This window comes from Pygocentrus nattereri, chromosome 16 (genome assembly GCF_015220715.1).
Source record: "Pygocentrus nattereri isolate fPygNat1 chromosome 16, fPygNat1.pri, whole genome shotgun sequence".
NCBI lineage: Eukaryota > Metazoa > Chordata > Actinopteri > Characiformes > Serrasalmidae > Pygocentrus > Pygocentrus nattereri.
In genome coordinates, this window is record NC_051226.1 from 30,250,359 (window position 1) to 30,277,553 (window position 27,195).

The window sequence follows — 27,195 nt, forward strand, 5'->3', positions numbered from 1 at the left end:
AAATATATTCTTAGATGCATCGTAATGCAGACATGGGCAATTCTGAATTGATTCACAAATGTCAAAAATCGATTTTCAAAATTTTAATTGATAATGTAATGTTTACAGAACGCAAAAGACAGAACTTTGCAAAGTGCAGAGGTGCAGCGCCTGGACAGTCTGTGGCAGCACACTATGTTTAAAAGCTAGTGTAGGGGTGGGCAACCCAAATATTAATGAGTCATTTTGTCTTTATAACAAAAATCAACCATATTACATGTTTTCCATCACGTTGTAATTGCTGCAAATTACAAACTCTATCATGAATTTTATTGCCAATGATTTGCATCTGTACTCAGTCTTTCAGAACCAGGGCTTTCGTGTTATACCGAGAGCGCCCCGTCTTGAATATAATTTACTGACCCCCACTCTCTACAACGAGACCAAAACCAAAGTTATGAAATCACTGAAGAAAATGGGTAGGACAGCTGTAATCTGCTGCGTGCAGACCCATTGCAACAGGAACTTATTTCACTGTAACCCCATATTTTATCGCAGATGAGTGTCTCATGTGCTCCAAACAAGAGCAGTGAATGAGAGCCTTCCAGTTCACTTGCCACATCACTTCCATTTGATTTAGTAATAAAAGATATTAGAAGCAAATTCATTGTGGATCATTAAAAATTCTGTGCTTTAAAAGTTCGAAGATGTCACACAGTGTGAAAAAAAAAAATCCTGTATAGAAAAAAAAAACAATAATCGCTTTATAATCGCATCGCAGCCTTCTGAATCGGAATCGAATCGTGAGATGCCTAGAAGTTCCCACCCCTAATGTCTACTGCATATAAGACAAAATAATAAATGTGTGTGGCAACAGACCTTCACCTGGACAGCATAGCATTTTTTGACATGGAAAAAAAGGTTATCTTCACCTGAACAAGTGATGACATTTCAGAGCTCTTGATAAAACAGATGAATGTTGGTCAAGGGGGCAGTTTTTTGTATGTGCGATGTCCCCCTCCTGACCCAAAAATCAATACTGTGCCAACCAACCCCTGTGCTAACTAAACCTCTCATTCATTTATTATATAATAATAATAATAATAATAATAAAAATAACAATAATAATAATACAATATTTCTACACTCTTTAGTTCTTTAGAAAATGGAAAGCTTCTGTTTACAGGCCCATTTAATGCTTACATGATTCTTTGCATGGTGAAATGATTCTCCAGCTTGGTGGAACAAGTGTTGTATACGATTCTATATACATCATACTCCATCAATCTATATAGCACTAAAAAGGTTCCTCTACTGTTATAATGTCAAGCTTGTTACAGTTGAATAACCCTTTTCAGGGCTATATGCAACCATTTTCAAAAAGGTTCTCTATAAAATGACGTACACATTCTCCATCAATCTGAAGAACTATTTCACCATGCTAAGAACCATTTAAGTATGAAGTGCCTGATTATTTATCCTCGTTAACTGTTACTACCCAACCCTGGATATAAATGTAGTTATGTTATAACTGAGGTTTGTGGGGAGGATGAAACCCTGCCTTCCAATCTAATGCCCTATAAATTCACATCCTCACCTTCTGTTCATGTCACAGTGTTCACGGTTCCCACTGCCACCACATCTCTTCCCAGTTCCTCAGTCCTATATCAGTCCGACTATACAGCTATGAGGCAGGTCTGGCCTTCTTGCTACAGGCAGAAGCTGTCCAGAGCTCCAGCCCAGTTCCTCTGAGTCCCCCCGTCCCCCACCCCCAATCAGTTTTCCCTCATTCAACCACCACTTATTGAAGGTGGTCTGATCTCACAAAGTGACCATCAACTAAGAGGCTAAACACATTTATGGGAGCATCAGAAAAAAAAACTCATCTTGAAAAAATAATGGAGAGTTTGATGAACTAAAAAGATTTTCGTTTGTCTAGATCCTACTCCCTGATGGAGAAGGAAGGATGGATGGATGGATAGATCCTACTCAAAGGTCACAAACAGGCTTTTAAAACTGGTGTTGGACGTCCAAGCACATTCTGAAGTGTGAATTTGCTCGTCTTGATCATACTTGATTCAGGGAATGTATATGATACCAGTAAAGGCAGTTCAAGCTCAAGCTGTGGCAGATTTTTGCGTTTTAGCGTTACACTGTAAAGTTAAACTCACAACATTGTGACCGATGTCTGTGAAGTGAAGCTCTGCCTGGGCCACTGTGGTGTCACACCCAGCTCATGTGAAGGTAGCTCCTAAAAAGAGCTGTCCGTGTCTCGGTCCAGTCCAGTGCAGAGGGCTCTTTCAGCTTTCAGCGCGGACGGACCGGGTTTATATGGAGCCGGTGACGTCAGCAGGGAGCCGTTGAAATAGGCTGGAGCTGGCGGAGCTGAACTCACTCCACTCGCAGCTGAAGGATGGAGCGCTCCAGCTAAGAGCGGGGACGCGTTCGCAGCCTCGGTTCATAGCCCGACTGTCACGGAGAGTAAGAGTGTTTTTTTGTGGTTTGGAGCCCCTTCACCGCGTTCGCCTGGGCGTCATTGCTTCTTCACTCCCCGTTTCTGTCTGCGGTGGAACAGGACAGGTATGTAGCGCGGCTGCTTGCGCTTCATCTTACATGAGCACACATGACTTCTCGCCTGTTGGCCTTTAACGGGGCGAATGGGCGAGCGCTGAGACGCGGAGACGTGCCGAAGAGGAGTAGCCGTGGGCAGTAATGCAGCCTGACGCATCAGTTATGCCGCGTTCAGGTGGTAGAGATTGATGACGGTGCCAAACACGCGCAACTTCTCCAAACCTGTCCGCGCTGCAAATGCAAAGAGCCGACGTTTCTCCAGCTCCTGAACTAGATGTTCCACAACTAGCAGCAGTTTTAGTTGAGCCACTTGGCAGCTGTCATGTGCAGCCCCCTGCACGCTAAATGCATCACATCACTCCATCTGTCCAAACATGCCCAGCATCCATTCTGATGACTTGTTTTTGGTGATTAACCAGCCAGTAAACAACGCTGTCGTGGTGCAAGAGTATTGTAGAACGTTGAGGATGAGAGCCTCGAAGCCGAGACCGACGGCAGAGATGTTTACCACAACTACCTCAATCCAAAACATGGAAATCATCAACTCAGAATGCTGCTCTGTAATTGAAAGGTGCATCATAATGTTCTAGACTCCTTGTCTGCCTTAATGCGCCGACTCTAACTTTAATATGTATGTTATTATAAATAGCTTGAAATTGACTCCCTTAATAAACGCCTCAACGCAGTTTGGCGCACCGCGCGTTCACGCCAGCGGAGCTGTCCGTGGTGCTGAAAAGCTTCAACGGCTCGCAAAGGTGCGTTGAAACCACATTGGCTACAACCCGCTTAGGAGCGCAAGTGTTTGCGCACGAATGGTGCGCTATATTCGATACAGTTGCTCTCTAGATGAACAGCTCTCGCCAACTTTCCCATCCCACATCTGAAGGTATCCGTAAACGAGGTCACTAGGTGCACGTTCACTGTATTCACTTGCGTTTGTTTGCATAGTAGCTTCACAAGCACAGGCCACATATCATTTTGGATGACTCACCTTTCTCCACTTTGCCTCAGAATGTTATTGTTCCGGCAGATGACCCAAGTGGCGTGGACAAAAAGCAACTTTTTAGTATTTAACAAAAGCATGGACAGCTAGTTGGATTGATCATCTGCCTACATCATCTGTGAGCAAAGTTTTAAATTGTAGTTCCTGAGAGGAACCATGTTTCTTGCATTTAGAATCAGTGTACTGTTAGCTCCACACTGCTGTAAATGAGCTCTGTGCCCTTTGTCTCATGGTACACATTTTGTTTCAGATGCTAATGTTTAAATCATGCGTACATTGTATCAGTTAATTCAACAACAATCATTTCTTTAGAAAACGGACTGGGAAGGTGTGCAATCAAATTGGCAGAAAGCAAAACAGCATGATTGGAGTCGTGCTTGGCCGATTCAGCTTTGATCACTGAGATGTATTCCTCAAATTATGCGGGCGCTGAAACGGAGAATGGAAACCGCTAATGTGGATAAATGACCAAATTACATTCAGAGGTTCACTTGGCTGCTTGTGGAAGAACTGATTGCAGTTCTGTCACTCGCTTAGACAGCCTCTGTTTAGCTTTCCTGTCAGAACTGATGCATGCAGTCAAAGCTGTTTTGGTCATCAGATTCACATTGCCATCATTTCAATTTGGTTTGATGTTGTTCATTAGGAGCGATTGTTGCGTTGGTCTGTCCTGCTTGTTGTATAGTCTCTTCTCAGTGGCTTGGGAATTGAGTGTCGGATGCTTTTCACTCAGGTGCTGTGGACATGTGGAAGGAAAAGGGAATGAATGGTATGCTGTATAGATGGATTTCTATTGTTGATGTGTGCTCCCAAATATGCAGGATGGGCAAAAAAGTGGAGTGCGTGCGCAAGTGCTGGAACACGAAGAGGAAGAAGCCTGCTTCATTCTGGAAATCCCTTTTGTGTCTTGGAGGTTGACTGCGCTGCAGGCTGTCTCCTGCTGTCTAGGAGCTCTCGCTGTTATTTTATGGAATTAACAGTGGCCTACACTGCAGTTTGTGTGCCACACTTCTACTATCACACATAAAAATGGATTGCTATAACGAGTCTGACACTGGAATCAGGAGCCTTGCTGTGTATGTTATAATCTCTTGTGTCTTCATTCAGACATTTCCGACTAATGGAAGCTTGGTGCTTGGTGCTAACCCCGTTACATACTTCAGATTTAGGGTATGGTCTAGTTTGTCGAGAAACGTATAGGGTATATTTTCCAAACAGGTGTATAATGTTCAACAGTACATGACAGAGCGATGGCTGTGTAGTTAGTTAATAAACAGCCCAAAGGTAGTGACTTTCTAAAAAACATCCACCAAAAGAGTAGCTCTTATTAGCTCTTATTAGATTGTCTTTGGCCAATTCTTGCTCCAAACAGCCAATTTGTCATTTATCATTTTCATTTTGGCTGATCAATGTAAATAACATGAGTCAGGTAAGTGCACTCACGCTTTCAGTACTGCTGCTAAACCTATCTCAAAATGTTGCAGCATAATTGTGCATTACTCATTATGCTAAATAGCCAGTTACCTCTTGCTTTCAATGTAGCACTTTATTTGATGTTATTTAAATAGGCACCTGTTTTTTTTTTTTATTTAAAAATGTAAAATGTCAGTTGGAAGTCATAAAAGTCATTAAAGAGCAAATAATAATAATACTAATAAGAACAATAATAATAACCTTATTTATACAGCCTCTTTGGTATATTAAAATGCAGCACAAAGTGCTTTAAAGCATGAAGGAAAATGCAGCTCAGAGTGCTTTAAAGCAAGAAGGCAAGGAGCATAAAAGAGAAAGATGTTTGAGAAAATAAAAGTATTAAGGAAAAGGAAGGGGTAACCATTCTAAAAAGAAAAAAAAATATTAATGAAATAATGAAATGGAAAAATAAATGGTAATAAAATGTCAAAGGATACTAATAAGAATAAAACTAAAGAGCAGCTGAAGTAAAAATAAATGTCTGAAGCTTCTTTTCAAAATTACCAACCGAAGACACTTGCCGTACATCTTGTGGGAAGGAGTTCAACGGTTTGGGAGCGTATTCACTAAAAGCAGCCTGACCACTTCTTTTGTGGTTTGTTCTATAAACAGAAAGCGCTCCTGTGTTTAATGATCTTAAACGTCATGCTGGAGCATAATCAGTTACACAGCCTGACATCTAAGAGGGTGCTAGACCTCTACTTCCAAAACAACTGCTGTTACTGGGGTGGTACCCCCAAGGGTATATCTTTAGGACCATTTGTTGGGGAACATGATTGTCGCATTGACTCTCCATCCAGCCTAACTTGACTTTTCATTTCATTTTTCTACAAGGGCCAAATATGCCCCTTTCCTCTGGGAAAGTGGGAGTTTTCCATTTATGTACGCATTATATTTATAAAAAAGGAATCAGTTCATCTTAGCTCCTATGTGCACATTAAAACATGAGTGATATTAAAGCTCGATCTCAAGAAACCGGAAAAACATTGACGCCTGATCGAGCACTCGCTTGGATTTGTTCCGGCGAGTTCTTCACTCCTTTAGCTTCTTTCAATGTCACTTTGAACGGGTCTGAACCGCAACATTAACAACAGAGCTGCAGTTCACAAGCTTATCTCTGCAATGCCTAGGCCGCATAAATTCACTGCAGATTTGCTCCAATATGGCAAAGGTTTGTATGCCATTTTGTCATATAAATTCCTGCTTGGTTTGGCTGTAACCTGGAGACAGAATGATAGAGTGATAGTGACTAGGGGAAATGTGAATGTGTACGTGGCTGACAGGCGGCTTTATTCCTTCAGCCTCTCCGTATCAGTTACAGCCATATTGGCAGTAAACGTGAATGAGAAAGTCAATGGGCACGGGCATCGGAAACAATAAAAACAATATAAAAAATCCAGCCATGTTATAGAGCTGTAATTAGTTTATATGTATATTTTACCAAATCCTCATTTTGCCCCCCCCCCCAGTGTATTACATTCATCCATCCATCCATCCATTTTCTAAGCCGCTTCTCCGTCAGGGTCGCGGGGGGATGCTGGAGCCTATCCCAGCAGTCATCGTGCGGAAGGCAGGACACACCCTGGACAGGTCGCCAGTCCATCGCAGGGCAGACAGACAGACACAGACAGTCACACACACACTCACACCTAGGGGCAATTAAACATGTCCATTTGGCCTGCCTGCATGTCTTTGGACTGTGGGAGGAAACCGGAGAACCCGGAGGAAACCCACGCAGACACGGGGAGAACATGCAAACTCCACACAGAGAGGACCCCGGTCACCTGGCCGGGGAATGTATTACATTCAGAATTAAGCAAATGTGCAGTAGTGTGTTCTGTAGAGGATGTGAAAATGACCAAACATGAACTTTTGTTTGTGTGTGTGTGTGTGTATATATTATGTATGTTTACATTTGCCTTTTTAGGATAACTACTAGCTTTCCCCAATGAAGCAAACCAAGTGACTAGGTTATTAAAAAAAATCACAAAGTCAGATGAACAAATAAAGAGATAATCAAATATAAATATAAAAAATATAGAGATATTAGTTTGCTTAGAGAGTCTGTCTTGAGATGTATGAGAGTCACTGACTTTACTGAATTTAACATACACTGAAGTGCTGAATTTAACATACTGGGGGGAAAAAAACTACAACATAAAATGAGGCCTGTGCAAAATATGAGGCACATTTTAGATTTTATGATTTTGTGATACAATATTGCAAATTTAAGTTTACATCTGTGGAAGAGGTGTTAAGTTTTTACTTTAAAAAATCTGCAAAACATATCATTTGGTTCAAACTTCAAACTTTTGCAAACAGTTTTGGATATTAATTTTATCATAACATAGTTCATGATGCTACTCAGCTTTCCCAGTCATTTTTTTTCTTTTATCGTCTGCAGCTCTGTTCATCATTCTGTAGCTTCCTGAACTCCTACCAATTATTTGTAACGTGTAAAGGTACCCGGGGAGAGTATGTTACAATTGTTTTATTTACATGGACTTGTATTAGTTAAGTGAAAACATTGATTCCAAACTTTTGAAAGTTAGTTGCACACATACAGTACTGTGCAAAGACTCTAGGTAACTGAAATCAAATTAAAAAGCTATTTATCTGTAGGTGTTTAATAAAGCATGAATATTCAAATGAATTCAGGCAATATTAATACAATAAGTAGTGATTTTGTGGATGTTGATGCATTTGTTCAACCATTTCCATCTCTCCTTGTGGCAGCCTGGTATTGCTTGTATTAATCACCCAATACCTGGTTTGACTACTCAGTGCGGCATTAAGTTCAAACAGATGTGCTGGTAACAAAATCCATGCAATGGCTTGAACATGCATCAATGTTTGCTCTTATTCCAATGTTACTTGGTGTTCTTAAAGCAAAACACACTTACTGACAAGATAAATGGTATTAAACTATTTGCTTAGGTGCCCAAGACTCTGACAGTATACTGCATAAGGTTATTTGAGGCATTTTCATATTTGGAGATATTGGTTTGCTAGGAGAGGCTGGCATGAGTTGTGAAGATGTTACAATGCTCCAATCTTCAGATCAGTATTTCATAATGAAAATCCCAGAAGAGAGCACTCGGAAGAAAATTGTTTCCAAAGTGATTGAAGTTGCACTTTCTTAAACCCTGAAAAAGGTTTCACAGAATGCTTATGCGCTGCATACCATACATTCATTTGTGAACATTAAGTATTTCTTTGGCATCTGTATGAGGCTACTCGAAGAAGCATATTTTGCATCTCTCTCTATTGTCTCATGCAGAAGTGAGAAAGTTTCATCTCTCAAGGCATCTAGAGGAAATTTCCTCATTTGCATTCAGTGAAGCTTATGTAAAAATCATTGAGTGTGACTAAATTCAGTCGTCCCGCTGGTTTCTAAAAGCCGTTTCTATAGCTGTTGTCTTGCTAAGTTTTTCCCATCACATGCTTCTTCCTTTCTGGGTTTAAAATACAGACTCATCTCATTCAGATGTTTGATTGGAAAGGAGATGACTGTCAGAACATGGCTTGTGATTGAATATAAAAGCACGCTGGTAGCCCTGGCTGAGTCCCTAGTGGGCCTGCTTTGGGCTGCTGGCCAGTCTGGCTGGTTCCCTTGGCTGGGGGCCCTGGTCTCCATAGCTTATGAAACAACCAACCCCATGCAGAAATGCAGGGAAGCAGTGACGACAGGTGCATTTTGACGAAAAAGGCTTGGTCTGCTGCCTGTGAATTTGAAGCACATTGGCAAGCTGAGCTGTTGCTAGCTGGACAGGTTCTTTCATTATTACTGTCATATGTGAAGGGAAGCAGCGAAATCAATGATCGTGTGTCTGTGCGCTCACTAATAACATAAACAGTGATGAAGGTCCAGTAGGTTTCCGTTCTAATCAAATCACTATTGATTTTGTGTCAGTAGCAGAAGCTGATGGAGACAGGTTGCACGTCTGTCAGCCAGCATCCCTGCTTCTTGTTCGTATGAGCAGACATGTAATTACAATATTTGCACAGTAGCAGATCACAATTTGTAGCAGTTGAAATGATCGCAGTGTCATGGTAGTGTTCCTAAAATATGTGCATGTAGGTGTTTTGGTGCGGGTAAGGCCTGTGAATCTTATCAGTTAATCATTATGGACATCACATTTTTTCAAATCAAACAAGTATTCAGTTAAAATGTAAAATAAAAAATAAACTTTGGAACCTAAAGCCTAATCACATTTGCCATGACAAGGTAATATCTCCCTCAATCTTTCCACCAATTTTTGAACATAATTTCAGCCGAGAGATATTATCAAAGTCATTCAGAGTCAATGGTGTGATATGGTGCTTTGTAGAGAAGCTTACCAACTCAGACATTTTACAGTGTTGTTAATAGGAACCAGATGTCAACAACGCAAGCCACTTTATTTACCATCCAAAATGACTAGTGAACTCACGTTGTCTATGTTTTTATATGTTTTCTAGTATTTCTATGAAATGTTGATAATAATAAAGTAGTGGTAAATCTAGAAAAAGTACGTTTTATTTGGGGACTATTTTGTCTTAAAGTACCCTGCATGTATCTCACTACCATGAATGAACTTGAAAAATATGTTATGTCAAAACGTCATCTCAAATTATTCTAAAACAATGTTAAAGTCACCATGCAGTGCGTTTACAAGCATCTCATGTAACTTTTTGTGACGTAGCTTTCAGAGGCATTAAATGCTTGGAATGTCTGGTTCCTATCACCAATACCACTGTGAATAATTCTGACTTGGTCAGTTTCTGTAGAATTGTGCATTTTACATCAAACCACTCAGAATGAATGATTTTATGGGCTTTCTATCTTTAGCATTAGATAGAAAGCTGACACTAAATTTGCATAGTGACCTTAACTTATTGTTGGTTGTGCTGGAAATGCCTAATTATTCCTTCCACATCCCTGAATGCCTCAAAAGCAAAATTCTGGGGGTCCCAGTCACCTGGCTTTAATGTTCCACCTCTGGAAATACCTCTGAAAAACGTTAAAGTATGTCATAGCATGTTTGCACATTTGAAAACTTGCCTGATTTCACAAGAGATTGTTGCTCATTTCCCAAACTGAAGACAAAAGAGATGTTTTAGATCTCCATGAGTCTGTGAAAGAGTGCATTACCAAACTAGAAAAAAGAATTTCCACAAGAAGAATTATTGAACCAAACATTTTGGTGCTATTGAAGCTAGCACCATTGGCGCTAAGGCAAGCAAGTTAACAGTTCACCAGCGCCGCCAGAGTAGCCAGCTAACATGGGACCACCCCAAATACCAAGGAGTATTTCACACACTGGCTGTCTCAATGAAGAACTTTTATTTTGAACCATTACCATTTGTTTGAATTATAGATTTAAAATATAGACTAATAGCTTATAATACTATGTGCATCATTTTATGTTTGAAAATCCTGGGAACTACAAGCATTCAAAATTAGCTAGCTACTAAAAATAGTAAAAAAATTTGCTATTAACGACATTATGAAAAGGTGTTTGCCTACTGTGTTGATGTGGTAGAGATTGTATGGTAAAAATACGGTCAAAATAATCTAAATAAAGGTAAAAACAACATAGTGGTCAAATTTGTCAGCATAAGTAGTATGCTGTCATAGTAGAATGACACAAAATCTGCGCAACTTTGTCTTTCACAGCAAATAAATACTAAATCAAAAGAATTTCTAGGGGTGCTAGGGGCTTCAGTACCAAACATGGGGAAGCTAGCGATTGCAGGCGTAAATTTCTGCCAATTATGTCAGTGACTTTTCACTGATGTTCTCTATTTTCTACAGATGGAAGACATCTGTTAAAATTAGTTTGAGTCATTTACGAGGTGAAATCTGAGGAATTAGTCTTCAGTGGTCAAAGTAAGAGTTCTATTAGTCCTTTATCACCTTTCGTTTTTTATCTTGAACAGCATCACTATCCTCTTTGATGTTTTTGTTTTTTTACCTACCTTCCAACTTTAAAGAATATCTGACAAAAAACTCACATTCATGCCTTTTCATCGTTCTCGTCAGTTGCGACTTGTTGTTTCATGCGGGACAGCTGCAATAGCAATTATCGCCGGAGGAGAGCCGTCTCTATAATGTTGTTGAAGTGCCTTGTGCCCAGATTAATTAGTTGAGTGGTGATAAGTTTTGACAGCGCTTGTCTGTCTGAGCTGCATTTGCCTGTGGCTCTGAGTGGCAGGGGCCTGCCTGCATGGCTGTGTGACGCTTTGTGCCGTTTGTTTTCTCCCCATGACAGGCTGACACTGATGGGCGGGCTGGGCATTTGGGCACTCCCCATCCTGCTCGGAGCCTCTTTCTGGCAGGCCTACGAAGGACGAGGCAGCGTTGAAACAGTGAACAGCGCGGAGGAGGCCCCGGAGGGACTTCGGGAAGTGGTAAATGCTCTCTTCCTGTCTTTGTTTCCGTATCTTAGTTTGCTTATTTTTCTGCCTTTTTGCAATTCAGCTGTCAATGAAAAATGAGCAGTTTTATTTTCAATGATTTAAAAAAAGCACTTTATTACTCCAACACATGTATAGAGGAACATGGTGGTGATTGTGCCCGATATATCCTAATATCACTGTTGATGCCTCTGTCTGGTGTAATGCAGTACATCAGTTGTCTTTGAGGGTGTCCTTGTTTTCCTGTTATTCCACTCATGCAGAATTTCACCTGTTTTTAAAATTTTTCTGCATAGTTCAGTCATTCAGAGTGGTTTGATGTCCCATTGTAAAGAAACTTACTGAAATGCTGCTGACAGGAACCAAGGGGCTCAATATCTATAACTCAAATATATTTAATCTACTATCCAAAATGACCAGTAAATCTACATTTGTCTTTTGCGTTTTTATATGTTACATTGATGATAGTAAAATAGTGTTATGCTTTGCACAGCTTTACACCTGCGTCTACCTCTCTGCCATGAATGACTATAAAAAAACTACATTTTAGGCCAGAAACATACAATAAAACTATGATAAAACAATGTTTTAGGCACCAATGTACACATAACCACTTAGTGGAATAGCTTTCTTTGAGGCAGCTTTTAGAGGCATTATCCACACTGTAAAAATGATTTGTCAGTTCATATGGTAACAAGCAGTTGAACTAGTTTTATTCAACTTAAATACATACTTGATTGAAACAGGGGTTCATTTAAAGAGTGTTTGAGATGAATAAAGCTAGTTAATTGAGTTGTTACCACATGAGGTATGTTTTTTAGATTGAACTGTGTGTTCATTCCCCACCAATGAACAACTCTGATTCAGTTTCTCTAAAATGGAGCATGGATGAATACTCTGAATGACATCTTAATAATCTAATAATGCAGTAACTTCATCTTTAAAGATAAAAGTTGCTTGCTTGTGTGGTTCAAGGAAAACCCTTTTATTGATGTAGAGCCTTTATATTATATGGAGGTTCAAAAGTAGAAAAGGTTCTTCACACCTGCATTTCCCTTACAAAAATAGCTCTGTTCATAACTGTCTGTTAAAAGATTTTCTTTTGGAAACTGAAAGTGAGTCCTCTATAGCATCATTTTATAGAATGTTTTCAGTTACATTTAAGCACATTACGTGTGCTGAAGGCATTTGTAAGTTACTTCTCTAATACAGTGCGGAAAGGTTCTGCAAGAACACAGCCAACAAATTGCATCTATCAAGCGAACACACTGCCACGATACCATTTTCTTTGCTCTGAAATGACTCCCTTTAAAATTCCATTTGCTCCCATTTGCATGAAAACACCCTCAGGATCCTTTGCTTGCTCAAGATGTCCTGCCATATAAGTCATTGTGTTTTCTCCAGTGAAGCTTTCTTTCTGTACTTTCCTGCATTCATGCCCGCCTCATTCCTGAGCCCAGTCCATCAATGGAAGCTTTAGCGTTAGCTTACATTGCAGCAAGAAAAGAATGGGATTTTATGCCACGTCCAAGCAGTCTTCACAAGCCCCCGTCTCTTTAAATCAATTGCCCTACAGACCAGTGAAGAAAACGCAGGCTTGTTTTTTTTCCCTCACCCTCACAGTAGTTTTACCCCTCAATTCTTTGTGCAATTAAGCATGAACCCCTCTGGTCTGTTTTCAGTCTGTCTTGCCCATGGGGTGCCAAGTTGGCAGTGAGCGGGGGAATGTCATTGCATTCCAAACTCGCTTCTGCAACCTTAATCCCATGGCGCAAACAGATTCTTAGGCACCCCCGCCAGCCAGCCCTATTCTGAAGAAGGTAGGGTGGTAAAGCTGTCGGCTGGTGTGGGGGTTCTCAAACCCCGTGGTGAATTGGAACAAATGAAGGTGGATGCCTTCACAGACACAAATTGACTGTGCCAGCACTGCCAAACAGAAAAAAACAAAGAACAGACAGCATAATCAACCAATATTTACCTGAGCCTCGCAGTTATCTGTTTGTAGTTAGGATCAAAGCGAGCTTTCCTGAAGAAAAACCTGTCCCAAAACCTAATACCTATAAGTTTAGTTCTTCATGTAAAATTGATATTTACAATTTTTTAAATTTCTTTTAATGTGAATGGTTTAAAATGTAATGTGTTTAATTTAAAAAATGCTGTCCCATGTTTTTATGTTACTGCCGAAACACAAAGCATTTTGGTTGGTAGGTGGAGCCTTATTTTAGCCACATCTCTGCATTTTAGAGCAGGAACTGAGCGTCCCTTATGGCCACACGGTGAGCAGTTAAATCCTATTGCTTTGAACTAAATGTGTCCCAAAAATCTGAAAACCTTGTCACTACCGAAACATATTTTTGTGTTTTATTGAGAAATATTATGACTTTATGTTTGTACAACTGTTCAAAGCGGTTTATGCTAGTAATGTCCTAGCTAGCAGTTTTGAGTTCTCATCAAAATGAACTAAAACTAACGAAACATTTGGCAAAGTTACAAAGGAGTTATTATTGTACTGGTTGTGACAAAATGAAATGTTCAATCAATAATTTTTATAAAATAAACATAACGTGTAGCAGTCAAATGAAAAGGAATTTAGTGAGTTAAAATTGTGAAATGTGTTTTCAACTCAAACTTCAAACCAATTCAGTACAATGATCCATATACATTTAGAGCATTGGGCCTGGGAGTAACTACAGCTGAGGATAAAATGCATGTGCAATTAAAGCTCCTGTCAAACCTAAAAACTCTCTTTGGTCACAGCTGGTTTATATGCTTCACTTTTTTGATCATGAAATAATTTTAGTTCTTGTTCCTGATCATCCATCCATCCATTTTCTAAGCCGCTTCTCCATCAGGGTCACGGGGGGATGCTGGAGCCTATCCCAGCAGTCTTCGGGCGAAAGGCAGAATACACCCTAGACAGGTCGCCAGTCCATCGCAGGGCAGACAGACAGACACAGACAGTCACTCACACCTAGGGGCAATTTAGCATGTCCAATTGGCCTGACTGCATGTCTTTGGACTGTGGGAGGAAACCGGAGAACCCGGAGGAAACCCACGCAGACACGGGGAGAACATGCAAACTCCACACAGAGAGGAACCTGGCCGCCCGGCCGGGGAATCGAACCCAGGCCCTCCTCGCCGTGAGGCGACAGCGCTACCCACCACGCCACCGTGCCGCCCTGTTCCTGGTCATATTAAGCACAATTGTTTTTTTTTTGTTTTGTTTTTTTTTTCTCCAGAGTTGATTACAGTGAAGAGACTTTCATCTGACTCTAAAACAACTTTTTGGTTTTGAATACAAAAAAGAGCAGTATTTGTGCTTAATTTTTTAGTGTTATGCTTTGCATTTGCTTCACATTGCAGTCTTATGCGAGTTAACAATGTACAATAATACTGGTATTTTAATAACTATTAAATGTATACAGAAATTGCATGCTGCTTTCTATAAAGTCTAACATTGAGAGACATTTTACAAGAAATTTGTGGAAAGGTTTCCTGACTGAAGTGCGAGAAGAGCGGCTACAGCTGACCTGAAGCTTAAAGCAGAGCAAAGTAGGTCTGCGTTTTCGTTTATATTTTTGGCCTGTAGTATCAGCACATACTGAGATATGCTTGCAGCCAAGATGGTATAATGAACACAAATGTTTTGGCTTGGAAGGTGGTTTTATTTTTGTTGAAAGAACAAAATGCCTCTTCTTAACATTTTGGTTGCGACCCCTGAGCTAGGCCTACTAGTGAGGGGTGATCAGCGCATGGGACCCACGCATGCCCATTTGCTCTAACTGTCCGTGGCTTAGTCAGGATTGCACAGTTGCCACCAGCCCAGTTAACGGCCACATTACATGACTCAAATTTTGCACGTATTGCTTGAAAACTGTAGCGAAAATTTTAGATGCTAAAAATTTTTTGATGCTACAGCTATTAGCTGAAAAAAATTGTAGTTTGCAACAAAAAGTAGCACACTACTTAGCTACTCCCCCATCCCTGTATGTGTGTGTGTGTATATATGTGTGTGTGTATATATATATATATATATCGCTGTTGTCGGATTAAAACCTCGTATCTCCAAAATGGTAACGCTATAGGAGAAGGAAAAAACTTACTTTACTTTTAATGTAAACTAATGAAACCAGGCTTTTTTCCCAAGAAATTTGGGGTAATTTCTTTTAGTACATTCATCATGAAACTTACACACAATGTAAAGGGCGACAGGCAATTCCAATTTTTTATTTTTTTTCACTTTTATTTTCCTTCACAGCTGCTCTTGCTAATAGAATTAGAGTATAATGCTTACACAAAGGGCTATTTAACTATTTAGCATTAACGCATTCATTTGATTTTGGTACATGTTGGTTAAGATGCACGCAACTAGATCACAGATTTGTTGTGTTTACAGTAATATCTCAGGACCCTTAAATAGCTGTGTTCTTCATGGTGTGCTATAATGTGGACCATTAGTGGTTCAAAAAAAAGGAGAATACACATTTAAGCTTTATTATATTCCTGATTTCTAGATTATGATGTGCCCTTAATAAATTGTTAGGAATTCTCTCAACTCCGGCCTAAAGGTCAGGAAATAAATTAGTTCAAAGGATTTGCAATTGAAATTGCATTTAACAGTAAGATGTGTTGTTAAAAGAATCAAGCTTATCACAAGTTGGTAAGTTAATTATGCCTAAAAATGCTGCTTAACGTTTCTTATGCTGGAACTAGTTAATATTTCTTGCAGTGCACCTTTTAAGACAAAGTCAATGAACCGCATTTATATAGCATGTAGAATCCGGTAAAAACTGATGTAAGCCCTTCAGAGAGCAACATTTTAATTTCATCCAGATTTAATACCTAATTAGCGCATAGAGATTAAGAGTGTGTATGTCCTAGCCTAGCGTGCTATGAAGTCAATGCAGTGAAGGGCTCTTTTCAAGCGTACACTCCACCGAGCAGATGCTATTAAACTGAACAGCAGGCTGTCACAGACAACTGAATCTAAGTAGATATGTTCCAAGTCTCCATTTGAAAAAGGCACGTTAGAAAGAAAACATGCTGTCATTTCCCCATCATTGGATGTAGCTATAGCAAGTTGAGCTAAAAGGGCTGTGAGGTATTTGAACCACCGTTCAAGCAAGGTAGCTTGTTTTTCAAGTCTGGAGTAAAGGGTGAGGGAGACTATATTGCCTCTACCCCTTTTATTAAAAATAAAAGTGCTTAAATAATTCATGCCTTGGATAGAGTTCCAAGAAAAAACGCATACAAACTTTACGTCATGTGGGGTCTCTTTTTAAAACATTCCATGGTTGCAGCCATTATGGACAGACAAAATCTGATTTGATGCCGTGTTTAGTGTACAACCAAAAAGATTTGCTTAAAGAAAATCCAAGGTATGTGGCCTTTTTTATAGTTGCCAGAATGTGACATTATGGCTAGGGGCAGTGTGAAATAAGCAATATCTATCCCAATGTCTGTTTTGTAATATTTGGTTTTTATTAGCATTGGGTCTTTTGCCTTGCAATAGAGTGCAATGGTAATGAATGGGAAGGGAAATCAACAGTAAATCAAGAAGAAGAAGTCAAGCACTGAGATTCTGGAACCGTGCCATTCAGCCTAATGTGCTCAATGTGTGGCACGAATTCGTGAGAAGGCGAGAGGAAGGAGTGTTAGCATAAGGAAACAGGAAATGTAGGTATTAGCAGGGAGAAGACATCTTCAGCTCCTGACCCCCTGTGCCCTTCCATTGCGGGGGCGATTAGCACTTTAATTAGACGAATATCTGCGCACATAAAAGCCTCTTCAACCCTGCAGTGGAACTTCTTTGTCTCACTTCATGTGCCGAGCAGACACGTCTAAAATTACAGTTAATCAAAAAATACTTACGGGATGAATCGTGACCATAAATAGCCCCATAGCATGTAGCAATCAATCCAGCTAATGACGTGCATTAAACTCCAAATGTGGTGTCCTTAGATGTGATACATCATGTATTTTTCCCATTAATCGTCGCTGTGGACTCTCTGGGTCCCAGTTTTATGGAACTGTTGAATCTCTTGGCGACTGTCCATAAAGAAGGATACCAGCTGAGCTCATTAACTGTTGCCTCTCCATTAACTTGATGAACAAATGCTCAACACTGTGTCTTTATTTGATAACACAGATATCGTTAGATCTGAATGCAAGACCTCATCTGGGTCAGCTAGAAACTACCATAGACACAAGAGGATGTGTCTGCACTTTTGTAGTTCATCATTAGCTGTTTTTGTCTGTGGAAAAGTGCAAATTAGTTCAAATTATCAAACTAGTTTACTGCACCCTTTTAATCCTGCAAGTCACAAGGATAAGGAGAGAAAAAAGTATTGCCTACACACTGCTAACATGGGTCGCTCTCAGGAGCTCAGTGAATTCCTGCGTGGTATCGTCAAGTCCAGTCTTGAAATTTCCTCACTACTAAATATTCCCCAGTCAACTGTCAGAGATATTATAACAAAGTTTAAGCGATTGGGAACGACAGCAATTCAGGCACAAACTGGTAGGCCACGTAAAATGACAGAGCAGGGTCAACGGACATTGAGGAGCATAGTATGCCAATGTTTTTGGCTCCTGAGTCAATTGCTACAGACCTCCAAACTTCATGTGGCCTTCAGATTAGCTCAAGAACAGCATAGAAAGCTTCATGGAATGGGTTTCCATGGTCGAGCAGCCATGGATGAGCAAGTTTGGTGTGGAAGAACTTGACTGGCCTGCACAGAGTCCTGACCTGAACCCGATAGTGCACCTTTGGGATGAATTAGAGCGGAGACTGTGAGGCAGGCCTTCTCATCCACCATAAGTGTCTGACCTCACAAATGTGCTTCTGGAAGAATGATCAAAAATTCCCATGATCACACTCCTAACCCTTGTGGAAAGCCTTCCCAAAAGAGCTGAAGTTGTCATAGCTGCAAAGGATGGGCCGACATCATATTATACCCTATGGATTAAGAATAGGGTGAATAGAATATATATATATATATATATATATATATATAGAGAGAGAGAGAGAGAGAGAGAGAGAGAGAGAGAGAAAGAGAGTACAAAAAGCCTCTTATTATCATGAGAGCTCATGAAACAACTCCATCAACGCTGTAATACTGTAGATGCTGTAATACTCAGAAGATAGATCAATCTCAGTTTTCCACAGGTTGTGGTCATGAGAAATTTAGCCTAAGAGTTCTTTCAGTCCTATCATTTCAAATCCTTCCATTGAAAACTACTGAAGAACAGTAGAGAGGGATGTCAACTTACTGTTTAGTATCTTTTCTCTAATGTGCACTATAACCTGCTAAATCTGTTAAAAACAAGCTCTTTCTAGACTATGTGACGACAAAGACATATCATAAAACCTGCAGATGAAGATAATGGTTTGGTAGGCATGCCTAAGGCCTTTTATAGCCAAGAAGCTCTTTGCCAATTACAGAATGCAGCCTTTTTAAAAGTGTACCACCTGTCTCTACAAAATCATTTCAGAAAAAAATTCAAGCATTTCTTGGAGATGCACATTCTCAATCTTGGCTTAAAAATAAAGAGTTGCAATATCTGTTTAATGGATCCCTGAAAACCTTGGATTTTATATTTGGCCTTAAGTGCTTAAAGACTTAGTCAATCCTCCTGAATGTCCTGTAGTGGCAGGGAAGAACAGTTTGACTGAACCTCTTTCCAATTTTGTGGATTTTGTCTTAATGCCTTTGGTAACATCCCTTCTTAGCTGTCTCAGAGACATGGCAGACTTTTTACAGTGCCTGTCCTCAGTAGGCAGGATTGAGCCAAATGTCACCTTGACTAGTATGGACATTGCCTCTTTATGTACTTTATACGCATACCTCTTTATATACTCAGAGAGGGTCTCTTGGCCCTTTAAACATTTTCTTAGTGAATGTAATGATGACATTTGTCTTACTACTCAAATGATTACTGACATGGCAGAACTGATGCTTAGAAAAAGGATTTTCTGTTTGAGAATTCTTCCTATCTGCAGATTGAAGGCACTGCTATGGCAGCCACTGTGACCCCTGAATATGCAAAGAGGAACAATAAGACCATGCAGAGAGGAACAATATATGTGGACCTTCCATTACAGTTGGTCAACATGTAGACACAAAGTATGTAGATATTTTGAGAGTCAAAATCAGTGATGGAAAAGTTCCCTATATAGAAAGGACAGAAAAACAGTCTCCTTCATGCTGAAAGTGCCCATCCAGTTCCACTAAAACGTGGCCTGCCTTATCGTCAATTTACAAGACTCTGATGTATTTGTTCGAATTGAGCTGATAGTCGAGATTCTGTACAAGAACCTTTGTGTCTGTGGGAATTGGCTAAAGAAGGTACATTCCTCACTCCTTTTAAATCCACCTTTCATGCTTTTACTCAAGACATTTACTGTATCATCAACAATCAATGGTACATTTTATAACGTGATGGCCAATTATGATATCTTTTACAGATCCTCCCATTTGTCTTTTCTAGAGAAAAAAAAATGAAGAGACAAATTGGTATATGCAGACGCATACCTTCCTGTTGCTTCTGCAACTCTCTGAAGATATGTTTATTGTTGTAATTGTACCTCTTGTTCTCAGTTAGTGAAATTTCAAATTGTTTCACACTCTCAAGCTCTATAAGATTAGATCATTCAGAATAGAAAACTTGTGGACCCACACATGTGGTAAAACTAGCTCTGCAGTTTAGAATAATTGAACATACAAGTGCAATTCATAGAAAGGATGATCCATCCTCTGTTTTTTGTCATTTTGAATCAGCTAAACATTCTCACTCAGGTTTATGTAAATGTGTGTGTGTGTGTGTGTGTGTGTGTGTGTGTGTGTGTGTGTGTGTATATATATATATCAATGTATTAATGTGTGTGTGTCCTGTTTATCTTTGTAACAGCCTCCATTCATTTTGGGAGACGCTTGCGGTAGGAATATTCTTCCACGCCTCCAAAGTGTGGAAGTCTTTCAAGTCTTTGAAGCTGGCTGCATTTCTGCTTCTCATAACTCAAATTGTCCAAAACACATTCAATAACACTGAGGTCTCGACTCTGAGATGACCAGTTCATTGGTGATCGAAGCCAGAAATTCTTTGCAAATTTTCATCCTTTTTTGACTATTTCCTGCTTTCAGTAATGACTTCCATATCATTTCAGACTGTGTGACTGAGTTGTATTCTCACTATATACTTTTGTGAAAGCTGTAAGTACTGTTCACCAGATGAGGACTGTTTTGGTGGTCTACCAGGTCTTGTATAGTTAGAAGTCAATTTGAAAACACTTTGGAATGTTTTTTGGTTTTGGAAACCCGTGTTCTTTCACTTACTTCCCATTGACTTTCCCCTTTATGAAAGTAGATTATCTGATATATCTAATCTCGTCAGAAATATCCCCTGAAAAATTGACTTTTGACAGGAAATTAAACAAATGATGAGTGGTCTCTGACTTTTGCACAGTATTGTATGCAGCAGTATTCATATTTTGAAGATTTTATGACCTTGTAATTCATAGAACTTGGTCACATTTTGGGTATGTAGAACAAAATGTATTTGGAGTATATGAAACATTAATATCGACCACAGAGAAGGTCTATAGTGCTCTGAACATTCTTCAGAACAAAGCAAAGAAGCAAATTTGAGACAAGTGAACATTTTTAATAAGATAAATGGCTACATATCATTGCTCATGTTATGGTACTCTGGCAAATGCCAGTCTGGGCAATTACCATAATATAATTGGTGTCAATGTGGAGTTATCAGCTGAGATTTTTACAATGAATGCCTCTCTACAGTTAATGATGACTGACAATGATCGCCTAACGGCAGTGAACAATGAACTGGTCTTTTCAGTGAGTCCCGTAGGCAAAGTACACCAGTGATGATGTCTGCGGTATGCTTGCTGTCTTTGTTCAATAAGCCACGGTAAGCATGTAATGATTTTTCAATTAAGGAGCGTTTTCTCTTCTTACTCATTATAATCAGTTGCCAAATGACTCCGATAACTGACGGCTTTCTAGCAGGGGATTAGGAAAGCTTTTATTGTAAGTGTGGTACCACAGTGGGTACTGCTGGTCATAGCAGCACTTCAGGCCCTGTCCAGCCAATCATTATACTAGTACAGACTAAGTGCAGGATGAGGTGTGCTTAAGTCAAGTAGCTTAAAAGGTCCAATTCACACAAAGCTGGAAAAGAGCTGCTAGGTGGTTTCTCTTGAGAAATGGATTTTGTGTTTGGCTCCAAAGACAACCTCAATTCAGTATCAATGCAGATCAGTCTGCTAGTTTTGAGTGAAGCCTTCCTAACTGACAGCCTGTGTTAAATTTTGCTTTCTCTGGAACCTGATTCCTGAGGTCTGTCTGACGATGCTTCAGCTTAGCAAAACCTAACAAATGCAACCATGTTTAGCTTGTTTTAGGTTTTGCTTCCTAAAATGACTAAAGGAGATACTTCTGAGGAGATTAGATAGAAGATAATCCACTTGCATACAGAAGGGGAAAGACAAAGGGAAAGAAACTGGGAGAAAACAGGAGTTTCTAAAACCTGGCATTCAAAAAACTATTAAAGGATTTCAAGAAATGCGACTTCTGACAACTGTGCAAGACTCTGCAGGCTAACAAAACTGTCACCATCAGATAAAGAGTACTTAAAACTTTGATCTTTTGAGAAATAGGAGAAATTCAAGCTCCACTATTGCTTCAGATCTGAAAAAAAATCTAAAGTGTTTCTGCCCATCTTTCAGGGTGAGAAGACAACCCAACACTATGGGTTTGATAGAATGTACAGCTGACAAGAAACTGTTACTGAGGAAAAGAAATGAAGGAAATTTGCACTAGAGCATTGGACATCTGATATGTGGAGTAAGCCGTCATGGTGGTGTAACCCTGGTAAAAATCAGCCCAGGGTTACACCACAAAGGGATAGGTCAAACTAAGTTTATAAAGTTAGTTGGCTAAGCAAGAAGTCCTGTTCATGAGACAGTTTTTCTTGATTAATGGTGCCCACTAAAGCTCATTGGCAGCATTTAAAAGAGTATCAAAGGTGCCAGAGAATGTACAAATACTATTCTTGATACAAGCTTCTTGCTGTAGTGCCCTGTGTATTATATCTTGTTTAATGAGATCCGTTTTGCGTGACACCTCTTCATCAGTGCTCTTCCACTTTGGAGCACGTTTAGATGTAATAACGGACAAATAACTATGCGCCCTGCTCTCATTCCCTCCTTAACTAATGAGTGCAACAGCACTCTCCCCTCATCTCAGCAAACAAAATCAGGCACTCTGATCCTTTCAACTCTGCTCCTTGGTGGCGATGGGACACACGTCTGCAATTAAGACGAACAGATGGCAGGAGAACGGAAGATTTGACTTGGCTGGCGTCTCTGTAATCACGGAAACGCTCGACCACACTCTTAAGATGCTCTTTGTTCCTGACAATTCCTCAGGAGTATGAGCAAGCTATTTAAACTGGCAGTGAAAAAGAACGGACATATGCTTTAACAGCCTTCCAAAAGTGAGTCTCATAGGTTGGAAAGGTATCCATCTCTAGGGCTGGGCAACAGGACAGTGTTATCGTTATTGCAGTAATCTGTATAAACTGCACAGTAACACGCAGCTAAATGGATGTTAGGTCATTGTCTTCATAAGTGTATTTTTTTTTGCCTGAATTAAGAAACAAACTGTTCAATGTGACACTAGTGTTTTGCTGGCATATTTTCATCCATTGTAAATTGTATCTGCTTGGTTTCTGGGGGCTGGATTGGTGGGTGGGTGGGGGGTTACATTGTCTAGAACCTTTCTGCTCAAAGTAAAGCCATTGAACCTAAGACATTCAGAGTAAATAATGAAAAGCATTGTAGTTGGGTTCATGGATGTTGATGTAAAATCTTACCCATGCATTGCCCATTGCTTCTTTTGCTCATTGTGACTAAAAGGGACTAAACTGTTTAGCTGATTAGCTGTCTTGCTGCCTAGCCATCAACAGAAGATGCTCAAGCTCAAATAAACAAACATTATTTACTGCTGCCACTGGCCCAACATCAGGTTGAATTTAGTGGGGCAGTGCTTCATGTCCCACTAAACCAACTATCTTTCACTATAACTAAACTTTGTGTGCACTGTTTGCTTGCTGCTGATATAAAAGGCTATTGATTGACTTGGGAGAGTGTAAATGCATCATTCTGTATAGGCTGCATTATAGGGGTGCGCTGTTTCTCTCCTGAATGTGGAACCGTAGATCTACTGTACATTTATCACCTGTATTTCTTTGGCTTGTTGCTTTTTTTATTTTATTTTGTCATATGAATACAATGTACCAGCTGCCCAACAACTCACACCTCACCCATGGCCCCTCCATGGTTTTGGGATGCACAACTCAGGATTTAGTTCTAGTGCCAGGCCTGCACTGCCCTCTAAATGTTACAGCTTCCAGTCAGAAGTTAGAACTTTTGTGGGTTTCATAAGGTCTATGATATGTTTCAATAAATGTGTTTTCTGCTTTCTTTTGTTCAAGTTTATTTGCTGCAACCAAACAGGTCGAAATGCACCTAATTCATATTCTGTTTGTTGCATTCTGTTTGTAAACATGTGATTGTGAAAGGAACTGTGGAAAATAACTGCAATCAGCTTTGCAATCAGACCTATATATACAAGATCTTTCTTTTTATCCAGAATGTATATACTAGATATTTCACTTGTACAGCATTAGCATTATATTCTTTGTAGGCATCACTTTAGTCTCTTATTTGTCTATTAGTCTTAGGGTCAGTGAGTAGTGTAGAAAAGTGAATTTTGTACCTAAACACTGCATTTCCAATGCTTCTAATAAAGCAATGAGACAGAATGAGCTCTGCAGGCAGTTTCAGTGAGGCTTCTTAGAGCGACTGATTAGTTTTACATCTCTGATATAAATGTTTTCTCTCTGTCTTTTGCAGCAACATACAGCAACCGAGAAGAAAGACAACCAATGTAAGTAGAACTTCAATAAGATCTTGAGTCTGACACTCATTGCTGCAGCTTTCATTTAGATGTGTTTAGATATGGATTTGCTGGTCAGAGATTGTCAGAGTCCCACATGGAGGGTTGCTGGAGCCCTGCCGAAGTGTTCCTATTTTTTTCCGATATAATTTTCCACTGGTGATGTGACTATGGCAGCTTACATCGGTGTTATATAAATATAAATGTAACACTTGCTGGCATAAGCAACGTCTTTCTGCAAGGACATTATTTGCAATAGATTCTGGCTTCTAATCCATCACTCTTTTTACATTCTAGAATCGGCTAGTTTGTCTGTGTCCTGTTGAATTTTAGCAACGTGTGAAGCAGACTTCACAAATGTTCGCTGTCTCACTTAGCATGTGTAAGATTTTAAGTATGCGGTTGTTCATGTCAAGCTTCTGCTTGTACTGTGGGCATATTGAATTCCTTGCGACTGACAACAGTTACATTTTGCAGTTGCTAACACAGCTTGTTTTGACACGGTGCAGCCTAAAAATACTGCAGCATATGGCTGAGGTGTTCGTGTAGGCTTAGTGTGTGTTGAAAGATGCTCGACATTGCTTTGCTAATTTAACGCGTGCGCATGAAATGATTGTCAGAAAGCTGACAAGAAGACTTCCTATCATTGGCCTATCATGGGCTAGCAAGTGTTAGTTTGTCATAATCATTATGGTGCTGAGCCTCCCCTATGCATTCAGAGTTAAGTAAGTGTTAGCTTTTGCAGAGACCGTGCGAGGGAAACCGTGATTGTGTCAGCAGCTGTATCAGGCTTTCAGTGGCACAGGTGCTGCCAGCTACACTGTAGAAAATGAGATCTTGCCAAGTGAAAGCATATTGAATGTGGTCAGTATAGCTATTATTTCTCATTAGAAGATTGTACAATTGTTATAATATTTACTCCTCAGTCAGCATCACATGTCATTCACAAAAACCAAGGCAGGTTTGCCGAACTGCTGTATATGTTCCTTCAAAAACCAGATTGCAGGAGGACCATTCATATTTACCTGATTTTTTTTCTCCACAATGGTGAAATAACTGGCAAGGAGGACTGAATGTCTTAAAGCCTTCTGAAACTCACTTGCAACTCAGTTGCAACTGTCTCTACTTTGTCAAATCATTTTCATTAAACCAGCACTCAAAACATCCATATCAAATGATCAATGATTTCAAACCATGGATTTTACTGCATTATTATTGAATGAGAAAATAAAACATCAGTTTATTGGACAGCTGAAAATGCGATCCTCCTGCATAACTTAATTTGGGCAGCTTTTGATTTCGTCAGTCACCCAAGTCGTGACCACATAAAGAGTTTCTCAGAGCTAGTTCTCATTTCTTGATGCTCTGTAATTTTACATATTGTCTGGAGCTGGAGAGTAAAAACATTTCTAAATGAGGAAACTGAGATGCGGTTCTCCGTGAGCTTTCAAAGCCTCTACTACAGGCTGAACATCATTCATAATACAACCGTAATACCTATTTGAACATTTATTATAAAAAGATTAACACACACAGAACAGATTACAATCTTAATGTGTAGTAAAGAACTATAGATAGATATGTAGATCATGTCATTATACAGCAAAACTATGCTAACTGCAGGAGCAATCAAATGTATTGCATGCAACTTTGTTTTTGGTTTGTCTTATGTATCTGTCAAGCACCGGAATTAAGTTAAACACTGAAGTTGTATGCAACTCGCAGCATGCAACTAGTTGCATGTGAGTTTCACTGTCCAAAAACAGCCTTAAAGGAAAGACAGTATGCCTGTTTATAGTTTTATTATTGAGCTGTGAGTGTGGTTAAATGATCAAAATAAGATGTTTGAGTTATTACCCTTCGAAGAAACACCTTATTTACCTCTCTAATAATTCAGACTAATTTACTACCTCTCTTGTTCTCACTGCAGGTTTGTTCTCAGAGTTCTCAGAGGAAGTAGCATTTAGACTCGTTCTGATTGGCTTAGAGGTGTGGCAGTCATTATTTTGTAAACGTCAATCATCTGCCATTACATTAAAGACAAGATCGAAAATTTTTAGATATAGGATGAATCTTGAAATTCCATAATGAAAAATATTGGACATACACTTGTATGCAAAAGGTTTTGGCAGCCCTGGAGCTCCAAATGACATGTTTTATTGATTTTATAAGAAAAAATAAGTTAACAAATCCTATGCGGAGAACACACTTCTGCACATCTTAACGCACAATTTTTGTTTATTAGCTGAATTTAACACAGTAACACAAAACGTGTTAATGCAAAAAATATAGCACATTTTGTTTTATTTTTTTCCAATACATTAAACTCTGAAAGCAGAAAAATAAGAATTGTACACTAAAATTAGCAGAAAAAAATGCAATATTTAAGTTTGTTCCCTGTAGATGATGTTGATGTGCAAACTTTGCATACGACTGTATTGCCTACAATTAAGATACTTTCACTTACCAAGTTATGTGTTGTCTCTAACAGGCATGGGACTGTCGTTCAAATTCTCAGCAGCATCTGAGACGCTCTGTTTACTGTTGATTCAATTTCCTTCACTCCCTGAGCTTTTTGCAGGGTAAAACAAATCATTCGGCTTAGACCGCCAGCCAAATATAGTGCATCTAAAGGCTAAATTGCCGCAGGTAAGGGAAACGACGTTCCCTGAGCTGGAAAAACAGTGTTTTCCTTCGTCTGTGGGGTAGGAAACAGGGTGTTTTCCTCAACATGCCCTGAAATATTCAAATGGTCTGTTAATTCCTCTCCTGGGACTAATTATTCACTGT

At 39.6% G+C, this 27,195-nt stretch overlaps 1 protein-coding gene across 1 annotated transcript in view; it reads left to right on the forward strand.

Annotated features, from left to right (window-relative positions):
* The first annotated feature begins 2,365 nt into the window (after positions 1 to 2,365).
* Positions 2,366 to 27,195, forward strand: part of fstl4 (follistatin-like 4) — a 251,958-nt gene continuing 227,128 nt past the window's right edge. The window contains exons 1-3 of the mRNA XM_017705294.2: positions 2,366 to 2,559; positions 11,281 to 11,419; positions 24,363 to 24,396. Coding sequence (XP_017560783.1) covers positions 11,291 to 11,419; positions 24,363 to 24,396 — 163 coding nt within the window. The 5' untranslated portion in view covers positions 2,366 to 2,559; positions 11,281 to 11,290. The remainder of the gene's footprint in view (positions 2,560 to 11,280; positions 11,420 to 24,362; positions 24,397 to 27,195) is intronic.